An 11,631-nucleotide genomic window follows, 5' to 3' on the forward strand; every position below is an offset into this window, starting at 1 on the left:
AATCAATGGGAAAGTCGGATGGGTGTAGCAGTGGTTTAACACCTAAGCATCGAAAGGCGAAAGGTGAAGGTGAGCATAGCAGGGTTTAGAGCAGGTATCCACCTTAACTTGGACATTGGCTTGCCCTGATATTCATATTTCTTTATGGGCAGGCATTCACCACACAAAGGATCACAACATGACACCCTAACATACTCTTACCATCAACTTCATAAGTTAGCATTCGCATCATGACCAGAGCTCATCATAGAAAAGACGACCGTAAAATTGTAAGATGATCCTTAGTTGTGTTGATCGGTCAGACATCTCACTCTCACTCTCAATCATTCAAGCAGCATCTCACTTACCGTTCCTGAAGATGGAAACTTAAAAGTCCAGCCCTCACTGAGGTGAAACCTGTCATTCAGATTAAAACAAAGAAAAGCTCACCAACTGAAGTTGTAAATAAAAAAAAAAATCTCCTAGCGCGCTCCAATCAAACAAACATTCACATTTCTTTGTCTTTCTTCATATCCCATTCCTAAGTTACCATGGGAACAAGGCTTTGTAGCGAACTCATCTTGAGCATTCTCTCTAGAATGCTCACTTTTTATAAATAAAAACCTAGGGTGTCTGTGTAAAGGTCAAATCTGCTTTTCCTCTGCTATAGATTAACACCCATTGACGGAGTGTGTTCTCGGACGGGCTTATTTTTCAAGTTTGGACACACTGTAGAGTAGATCGGGATCCCCAGCCTCACGGAAGGTGAGGTGAATGTGACCTACGCTCTGTAACCTGGGGGCCGAACCTATCTGGCTCCTCTGAGAGCGAGCAGGGTGTAGGTTCCCCTATCAGCTGATTAGCTTGAAAGGTTAGCAGGGCCGCTCTCATCTCACCATCTGCGCCGTGCCGCTCTAGCACCACAGTAGGGATCTTAAAACAGATGGTTTGAGGGCTGAATTGGAAAATGTCAGGACAAATCGCCATCCCCGGATACTTACTGTTTTGAGCACTCGCCCTTCTTAATCTGCAGCTTTGCATGCCTCTAGCTTTCTCGTTATGTATTTTTCGGATCTTTAACCCGTGGCTACCATTTGCTTTTTTCTCCCTAAATTGTCTCTCATCTCTTTCTAAAAACTGTTGATTAATGCGAGCCGCTTTGGACAGAGACAGAAAAGTTGTTGAGCCATCTACTGACTTCATCCTGGACTCTGACCCTGTCTGTTTGTCGGATGTGCTCACGTAGCAACGACAGGAAACTGGTTGCTGGTAGCGATAGAAGTATAGATCTAGAATGTCATGCAGGTGGCATCGCCAATGGCTTTTATTTTTGTTTCACCGGTTTCCACCTTGTAGCCTTGTAACCTCTCTGTCTTTCTATTGTCTCTTTCTGCTGCGATCACAAGTGCAGGATGCAATCACACTGACTGGGATCCATGAGGAGAAATTAAACATCTGGCTTCACTGCTAACATTAAGATCCCATGCCTTATTGTAGCACGACGCTGGGTGGACAGCAAGAGAAGAAGGAGGGAAAAGACAAAAGCAAAGGAAGGCAAGTTTCTCTTTAAATCCATGATGGGGTTGTTGGGAAAAGAAGACTATTTGGCTCAGGTTGTATCTAGTTTGACACATTGGCTTGAAAAACCTCACGTCATGTGAAGCTAACAATGTTCCCTCAGTTACAGGAAAAGAGCAAGCAGACATTAAACTGATTGATATTTCACTCTGCGGCATAAGCGTACTTTTTTGCAGAATGAGATGCTAAACAGAGCTCGCACAGATTACATTTGGGTCGAAAATGACTGAGATATTCTCTTTTTCACTGTGATTGGTGATGGCTGAAATAGATTCAGATGCTGCAATCTTTAAAAGGCTTTTATCTCCGAGCACTGGGAGAAAAAAAAAAAAAAGAAAAGAAGGAGAAGCAAAATCTGCATGACGATCACTATCCTTTTCCCTCGTGGGTGGATAACACGCGGCACACATTACCTCGGAAAGTAAGCTCCCATTTATGTGCTGTGTGTGTCCTGAATCTTTTTGTGAAGAAGTTCCACATGGGTTAATTCTCACAGGAAATGAAAAAAATATGAAAAAAAGGCAGCTGAAGCAGAAATCAAACCAGTCTGAAAATAAATCAATTCTTCTTGAACAGTTGTTTCAATCGTATTATTTTTTTCATTAAAAGTTTCAAACCATAGAGGAGGACATTTTTTTTTTTTAACTAAACCATAGAAAATACACAAATAAGGGGGAATACAGTGTTGACACAGAGGCTGTGAGAGGAATGGATGGATGGGATTGTTGAACTGGAACCTGAAAAAAAGCAGCGAGGATGGCACATTTCAATGAGCAGCTCTTCCCCCCGTCCCCCGTCCCCCGTCCCCTCTCCGTCCAAAATGACAAGAAAAAAACTTTAAATACAAAAAGGAAAAACAGATCAAATGCTTCCATCATCCATTAGAATGGAAAAAAAAGAAATAAATGAAAGCGTGCCTAGGGGGGGCTACCAGTGTGAGAAACCTCAGTGAGAATTTTTTTTCCCCCTTGCTATAAAAAAAAAAAAAAACTCAACGGTGCAGACATATTCTGTTTCTTCCCCCCCTCCCCAAATCATCAAACAACTGAAAGAGATTTTTTTTTTCTCCAGAATAAAATCAAGACATTTTTTTTCTCAGAAATAAGTTTTTCATAGTTTCTTTTAAGTTCATTTAAAAAATGTCTTCAGTCCCAGACGTGTCAAGCCCCTGTTCTTTCTTTACAATAGTCTTTGCGAAAATATAGGTTAGAACAGTCTTCTTTCCATGTCTGTCCTCAGCAGCAGTAAACAAATACAGTATGGGATCCAACAGGAGCACATTGCAGGAGATGGGGAGCAGTGTGTGTGAGATCTTTGCGAGAAATCATGTACTTATGTATAGCTTTTCAGAAGTCTGCCTCGGCAATGAGCGCGAGTGTATCCAACTGAGCGTGTGTGTATGTGAGTGTGTCATCACACTTCAGTCTGGAAGTCTCCCTCGGACGAGTCAGGCGTGTTGGCTGAGGAGGAGTCCCAGTTCTTATTGTGCAGCTCCATCCGGTCCTTCTGCTCCCCAGGCACGATGGACAGCTCGGGGGTCATGTTCTTGAAGCTATCCCAGGAGCTCTGGTCCTCCGGGGTGGACTTGTCCTGATGCAGAAGGAGGACAAAGAAAAAGGGCCATGTAAGGAAAAATAAGCTGCATATGAAGGCACCACGTGGACGTAGCAAATTTTTAAATAAATCTAAGTTAAAGGGACATCCTGGTTTCACACAAACAGGGTATACTTTGACACCATTTTGTTCTGTATGCATCACTGACGTGTTGTCTGACAGGGCAAGAAAACAGGAGAAGTTAGATTAAGCAAACTTAATTTAAATAAAATAAAAGTCAAATAGCAATATTACCTTGGAAAAAAATGATTGCCTTAAAAAACGGAAATCTGGTAATCTCACTTCTTTCTAACGCCACATCCTAAGAGTTTTTTTCATTTTCAATTTTTTAAGTCTTCAGCCCTAACTACCTGACACACACACACACACACACACACACACACACACACACACACACACACACACACACACACACACACACACACACACAACACAGTATAATTTCTTAGAAGTGATTTCATCTCACAAACAGTGAAAAGCAGGACCACACATACCTGTAGTTTAAGGCACCTTTCTTTTTTCTATCATCAAAAACAATATGATACCTGTCCTCTTTATCTCCCACATCTGCCAATCAGTGAATTTTTAGACTGATAAAAGTATCCGATGATGAAACCTTCCAGGATGGATGTGCATGGGGTCCACAGTTGTTCCCATCATGCGTGCAAAATACATGTTGGGGGATTAGCTAAAACTGAATTATAGTTAACATTATGCATCAGATACGGGCCATTATTCAAATCAGACTTATTATCTCGCCGAGATAAAGATTGTGCATCTTTGAGCTGGGAAAACCATGAAGGATCGCTGGCCCACATGACTCTTGGTGGAGCGAAACACACAAAGACAAAAAACCTACAACAAAACAGACTGAGTGTGGTGCTTTTCACTGACATGATGGACATAGCTGCAGCAGAGTTTTTGGACATCATGGAGCTGAATGTTTACTGAGTATATCTTGCAGTTCAACACATCCTAAAAGGAGCGCTATATGTGCCTATTCCAACAGGCATGACTACTTCAACATTTGACAGAGCGTCCCCCCGCGCACACACACACACACACACACACACACACACACACACACACACACACACAAGTGTCATTGATCTGCAGTAACACAGCACTCCCTTCCCCCCCTTGCAGTGTGATGATTGTCGCCGGAGCACTAGGGGGCAATATCTGCCTGATTATCATTCTCCCTGCGTCACAGCCTGACAGTTGGTAAAATGAATACAAAAGGCATACTCTGGGAGCCAATTTGCATGCTAAATGCTGGCAAAGGAACATTTTGTAATGCAGGAGTGTGGGTAATGCTGCAGTTAAGCCCAACTTTATCCCTGGGAGTCTAGGCTAACGCGATTGTGCTGCAACTGCGTGTCTATCCATTCCCTCTCGCCATCTCTGCCTTGCCAAAAAGCCCCATCTCATCTCTCTCTTTCTCCCTCTCTCTCTCTGCCAAGAACCCCTCTACTTACACTCGACGAGTTCTTTTCACCTCCGGCAGACGAAATGCTCCATCGCTTTTCCCTCTGTGGTGATGAAATGGTAGGGAGAAGAGGAGGAAGGGGGTGACAAGGGAGAGGAAAGGAACGAGAGAGCAGAAGGGGTGGGGGTGGGGGAATCAGAGTCACTGACAACTCTGCCCTGAAACAATAGCATTGTTCCCACACCTTCAGCAGGTGATCAGGCAGTTGTTGCTTTGTGCTTTACACCTTACTCCTTCTCTCTCACTCCATCTCTCAATCCCGCTCACCACACTCGCAACACGCACTCATGAACAGAAACAAGGGAGCAAAAGCGCAATGTGAGCATAGGTACGCACACATAATCCAACCGTGTTGGAACAGGCAGTGCTTTTACCATCCTAACCTGTCAAAGCTTAGAGAGAAAGGGACAAAGCAAGGGCAGAGTGACTAAAGGACTCTACACGCTACACACCACTAAGCAACTACAACTACTATGGGGATAAAAGCAAGGATGGCATGTGGGCGTTGAGTAATCTGATTCTAAAAGCAGTGAATCTGCTGTGCAGTGCTAGAGGCTTCGGAGCTCATGTTTTCTAAATAATGTTGAAAGTGGATAACGATTCCGGTTATCTAGTGCATAGAAATGCTATCTACACTATCTGCATTATTGATTTTATACTGTATGTGTTAACACAACACATAAAATAGTTAAAGCCAGGCTATAAAGTGGACATTGCTGACTCTGTATGTTCCGCCTCTGGCTTAAACACATAAACCTTACTTCCCCCTGCTGTACCACTGCAGTTTTCTATAGGGTTTTTTAAGTTTCATGTATTTTTTTCTTCTTCTTCTTCTTTTTAGAAGCTGCTTATGGTTTGCTTCTGTATGGGTGGTGTTTTTTGTCCAAAGTGTACAAGTGTTCTGAAGTATCGGGTGTTTTCCTAGTTGGATGGTTAGTGTGTGAGCTTCTGATGATTCCAGCGACACCAGTGCACCAAAACAGAAAAGTCTTGTAGTTTTGGGTCAAGCTGTCTGATTGTTATGACTGGCTGGCAGATCTGAACAGTTATGCGTGCGTCATGAGACGTTTGGTTTGGGGGTGCGATGGTATTGGGAGGAGTGGTGTCATGTAGTTTGTACTTTCTATATCAGTCTGCCTAAAGTCTGGGCAGAAACTACGTCCGTTTAGTGTCTCCAACCACTTGGCTAATATTGGCTGTATTGACTGTGTGTGTGTGTGTGTGTGTGTGTGTGTGTGTGCCGTGGGTTGTCATGATTTACTGCCATAGTTGATGTGCTTTATAGCTTAGCCCACATGTTTAAATTAGCAATTAGTATAGCACAGTTTTATACTTTAAAGACCCAGTAAAATTTGAGTTTAGATATATTAATTACCAGGGAAACGAATATTTGAGATGTGTACAGGTACACACATTCGTTTGGACCACTAAAAAGTGGGTTCGTCCTCAGCCACATTGTTTTGGAAATGAAATCAAAGAGTTTGCCAACTGGTATCCATCAGTATCCCAACTGATGAAAATAGATGTAGACATTCAATTAAACTAATCTAGGTTTATCTATCACTAGATATTGTTTATCTTTCCATCTCTGCTGTCCTTGTCATTTTTCCGTCATTCTTCTTCTCTCTTTTATTTCCTCTGTCATGTGAAACCCATGCAGAAAGCCAAAGACGTCAGGGTTGGGCGACTGGTTCATCTGTTCATCATTCATCTGTTATGGGCTTTTTGGCTGACAGACTGGTTTCTGGTGAGTTGCAATCACCATAAGTGCCTTTATATTTCCGCCCCATCAGCATTCAAAGCATCAACCATGATTCAAATAATTAACCACTAAAAGCACAGTTTGTGCACCATCAGTGTTTGCATGGAACTGTTATTAAGGACTTTTGTTCACTGATACTGTACCTAAACCTTTAAAGAGGAATCATAGGTGTATGGTAACGTAATTATTATTTTACTTTAAATAATAATACATTTAAATTATACTTTTGCATGCACAGCAGGGGCAAATGGAGCTACTGTGACCCCAAATACAATGTCCGTCACTGGTTAAAGTTGTGACAGTCGCAAGTTAAAAGATTCTTGCCGAATCACCCAACATTTAAAGTTTCAGGCAAGCTACACAATGTACAAGTTGCAAGCATGACACAACTAAGTGAAGGGGAAACAGATGCTGCTGCACAGGCATGTAAAGTAGAAGCCTCTGCTACACTGTTGGTGGATGAGGCCCACTCTCTGCCACTCAGATTCCTCCTCATTTGTGCCATGGAATGGAAATTGTGTCTGGATGCAGGTGAGCAATGTGGCAAGCTGTCTTAGGGGGAGGAAGGGAGAGGACAGGTGGTTGTGGGTAAGTGGGTTAACTTTACCTTTGTTGACTTGGATGCCCATGGTTCTGCTGACAGTCTGGCTACATTCAAACTGGGACATGACAACAAGCATGCAACACAAGGCCCAGACAGCCAACAAAGGACATAAAACAGGAAACAAAAAAACAAATCAATAAAATGTGGCAGTAAGGCAAAGAAAAGACATACACTGAGTGTGAGGCTCACGTGAAACAAACTTAAATCACATTTATACATGAGGAAAATGAAAGCAACGTCAAACAACACAAGAGTAGACTGAGTGGATACCAGAACATGACGGTAGTGTCGCAGCTGTCAGTGGGCTTTGGGTCACTGAACCAGAACTGGACTATTTCAAGGTTTTTATGTGTATTTATTTCATTATGTCATCAAGATAAAGATCCAAAATTGCCTATTCAATGCTGGCATAATTTATTAGGGGGCACAGAAACAGACCAACTGGGCATAGCAGTCTTTAGCACCATTTACCCCCTTGCTGGGAAGGAATTTGTGTCACAAATAATAAGGTCTTTCAAAGGAGCCAAATCTGGAGAATGTAGGGCAAATAAATTCCATTAGTGCAACACATTGCAAACAAACGAGCAATCAGACAGTGTGTCTGGGCCTGTGCGATACAGCGCAATGCAATCCAAGGCCAGTGCTCCTATAGTAGTGAAAACAGTTCCAGCTAGCGATTCGGCCCTTTTCACCTCCCTTTAATTGGCCCAAGGACACTAAATGAGCTAAATTAGAATTGTGCCTCTTGGTGCACAAAGCCAGTGTTAGGCTTGTTCCGCCTGGGCAAACCGTCCCCTCATTAAGAGCCACTGATGGAGCCAGTGTGCTGAAGCTACACTCCGCCAGCCCTCAGTTTTCATGGGCAATTTGTGTGGAAGGATGAAAACAGTTGATGAGTTTATACTCGGCAAAGAGAAGGGGGCAAGGAAATAATTAAAAACAAGCTAATGACAGGAATTAATTATTCAATTAGTGCCTCAAACGTGCTACGAGGGCTGAGTTTAGAGGGAGAAATGAGAAAACGATGGGAGACGGCAGGAGAGAAAATGTCAGGCTGTGAGGATGAATAGAGGGGAGAATGAGATACGACGAGGAAGAAGAGGGGAGGACTTGCTTTATTGCTGAAATGTGAAATTGAAGCCCCTCAGCTTAATGCCAGAAAATTGACTATCAAGACAGGGTCTGCAAGTGCAGGCAAATTGCCCTAACTGAATCAACAATAAATTGAGTCTTTTGTCATTTCAAATTATACATCTTCATTTCACACGAGACATCCTCAAAGCATACACACTACCTTGGCTACAATTCCCTTCAGTGGCCTAAAAACATGCAGGAATATCAATAACAGCGACTAATGTTAACTGTGGATGCTTAAAGAAAGCACCTTAGGTCTCACCTCTCTTTTATGGGGCAGGCTAATGGAAGAACCATTTTAGAATATATCAGAAGTGTTTCCATATGTAGCCTCATAGATAGGATTTCATCACAGAATTCAAACAAACGCCAACAGCCAACCATTTAGATTGAAATACAAATACATCTTTCATAATCAGAACAATGTTTCTTGCTGTCCCCGCTCTGATCTAGCGTGAGTGAAATCACAACAAAGTAGAGCACTTGTTTCCTTTGTCTTTTTCTCCATCCCACTGCGTGGAGCACAACTCCTCGCTCTCTATCTGGAGAGGGAAGCCAAGCACGCTTCATTTAATCAAGAACACAGCAGACGACGGGATAGAAATATATATCCCATTTGAGAGCTAAAAAATGCATCAGCCAAGCCATTACGCAGTGCAAACTATCCCTCTCTCACAAACACACAGCGTCCATCCTACACACAGAGAGGAACACCACTTCACTGGGCACGCATGCAAATTTGTGTTACGACCTTCTGAACCCTGCGGAGAGGATAAAAAAACAACACTCCATACTGACCGAGGCCAAGACGTTGTTCGTAATCTTAACATTAGTGTGCACAGTATTTCTAATGCATACTTTGTTACATAATCACTACATCCACTCTGTCTTTTAGTAACCCCGCTGACTCCATTTGTCTCCTGTCTCCATCATGAGAGACACAATGAAAATGGACCACTTTCTATCCACTTCAACGGAGTTTAATACAAGTGTTACCTATAAATATATTCTTGTATGGGGGCAACTGTATCTGTACCACACTTGAGTCAAAGTCAGAAGCCGTTGTTGAGATGTCAATAGAGCAAAAATAATACCGAAGAATCTGCCATCAATCAAAATTAGCCTCTGTAACTAGCCACAATTCTGTATGCATAAGAGTTGCTATCTTACTGCATTAACTTGCACACAGATGACTGGAACCGGCAGAAGAAATGTATATGTGTCACAGCATGCCACTGACCTTTGTTAGTTTATCAGTAGGCTAGATTTTAAAAGGTCACGCATGTTTTTTCTTCTTAAAAACAGAATATGTAACAGAGAGGGACATGTCCATGTCTTTTCAGACTACAGGAATGGCTCCGTTAGCCTCAGCAGCCTAACAGAAAAGACAGACAAGATGATTTTTAACATTGAGGTTAATGGGGAGTCTTGTAACATAGCGTCTGCCTCCACCTTCTATCCGGTCATCTCTCCCCCTCTTTTCCATCTATTACGCGTAATACTTGAGACATCATATCACAGTCATAAAAGCCTCTATTAGTGTGGTACATATAAGGGATAACTGGTTACAGGGCAATACAGAGTCAACAAAAGTTGTGAACAGTGGTTTGGAGTGACAAGGAAAAACAAGCACAGCAGAAATCAAGAGATTCTATCTGAGATGTAATGGCCAAGACCACTTTAAGCCTACTTCACTTGAACATAAAATTGGATAAAATGTGAAAGTAGAAAAAAAGAAAAGTTTGTGTGTGGGACATTTTCTGATATCCACTCATCTCCTGAACACCGAGATCCTACCTTTCCAGAGAAGCAAAATGGATCATAGCTCCTCTGACCCTATAATCCTTTGTGATATTTCTCTCACCAGCACCCATACAAAGTGCATCATGTTTGGTCCTATTTTGGTGCCAATGAGCTAGTTTATGGACAGAGTATCATGGTTTATGAGGTGATTATAAAGCGGTTTGGATGGGTCATTGTCTTTATGAACTGATTTATCACTTGGTTATGGTGTTTGGGTCATAAGGTTTAACTCAGGCACTGGAATAGGAACAATGAATGTATAGATTGTCACACCACACAGTGACGCCAAATGAATGCCCAAAACAGGCAAACAATAACAAAATGGGATTTGAAAAAATGATGTCATGGTAGATAAATCCAGTCCCGCATCAGACCACCTTACAAATCAATCTCTTTGTTTATAGAGATTCCAGATCGTATATTTCAGTATGGATTTGTATGGGAGTTGATGAGGGAAGGGAAATTAGCATTCATTAAATGAATGCAGAAGCACAGGGGGTACAAGCTGTGATGCACCGAACTGTTACCACACCACTAGGAGAGCGTCTAATATTTAGGCTCATTAAATACAGTCACTCCACTACAAGACAGCGCTGGTAGTAGATGAGCAGCTACATGGAGTGAGCTTATAGTTTTGACACTGTCTGTCTGACCAACTATGAATAATTATAGTCTTGAACTTACTTTAGCAAGTAATGCTATAAATATAGGGTACATTACTCTAAATTGACTGTGACCGCTTAACCCCACCACCCTTAGTTACTGTTGCTACACGTCAAGCTATCCAATCTTGCGAGGCACATATGCAGTTTACCATGACAACGGTGGCAGACTTACCATCAAAATTATTGTTAGTTCTTGAAAAGGCGGTTAGACGTAAGCCGGTTTCTCATTTTCAGTTTGCAACTGTCATGTTCTTTCAGTGTCTGTTGGGTTTTCGTATTTTATCAGCTGTAGCTAGTTAATCAAGCTAGTGTTAACGTTAGCTCCATAAATTGGTTGAAAACTTAAAAAAAGTTGTATTTTTTAGCTGGCTTTTTAGGCGAGTAGAAGGGTCTTAATTAAGCAACTGATGGCTATGTGCATGATATTGTGCTAAAAGACGCTCCATCTCCATCATTGGCCTAAACTCTGCTTTTGCTTCCAGAAGTAGATTCCACACAGTGGAACAATTCTACACAATTGGTGGGCTATAGTGAACAGGGCTTTTTTTTAAATTAAACTTTTGAACATACAAATTAAGGATGTGCTTAATGGCCTTAAGTAACGCTCAGTTAACGTACGTAGTAAGCCAGTTAGCCTGGCATACTAATGATTGCAGCTTGGAGTAGATAAACACATTGTATAATCTTTTCATACATTCCTAGAGGCTAAACAGATAGACACAACTCTTTCGGCTCTTTCAACGCTGATTATTGCTCTTAATACAGCCCCACGCACACCACTTCAACTTGTGAATGAATCTAAAGCTTGACAGGTCTGCCGTGCCTAGTTCCAGTTGCTTAACTATGATTGGGGGAGAGGTTCAACGAACAGTCAATCACATGTGAAATGTACATTTTTACAGCATGGAAACACAGATACAGTACATACAGTGGCAAACTAAGGTATTCATTGACATGTAGTGCATCAACTCATCCGCCTTGGAATGAGTTAAGAGGGCTCTAC

At 42.0% G+C, this 11,631-nt stretch overlaps 1 protein-coding gene across 21 annotated transcripts in view; it reads right to left on the reverse strand.

Moving 5' to 3' along the window:
• Positions 1–11,631, reverse strand: part of adgrb2 (adhesion G protein-coupled receptor B2) — a 240,978-nt gene that overhangs the window by 6,222 nt on the left and 223,125 nt on the right. For 12 of the 21 annotated variants that reach the window (XR_004334864.1, XR_004334860.1, XR_004334862.1 and 9 more), the window contains 2 exons: positions 4,650–7,081; positions 166–3,147 (listed from right to left, as the gene is read on the reverse strand). Coding sequence is in view for 8 of the 21 variants with exons in the window: in XM_032534850.1 (XP_032390741.1) it covers positions 2,971–3,147; positions 4,650–4,703 (231 nt within the window). In the remaining 13 variants the exon portion in view is untranslated. Of the gene's footprint in view, positions 1–165; positions 3,148–4,649; positions 7,082–11,631 lie in introns of those variants that run through there. The other 9 variants (XM_032534851.1, XM_032534852.1, XM_032534849.1 and 6 more) reach the window with 5 other exon arrangements.

This window comes from Etheostoma spectabile, chromosome 14, assembly GCF_008692095.1.
Source record: "Etheostoma spectabile isolate EspeVRDwgs_2016 chromosome 14, UIUC_Espe_1.0, whole genome shotgun sequence".
In the NCBI taxonomy this organism is placed as follows: domain Eukaryota; kingdom Metazoa; phylum Chordata; class Actinopteri; order Perciformes; family Percidae; genus Etheostoma; species Etheostoma spectabile.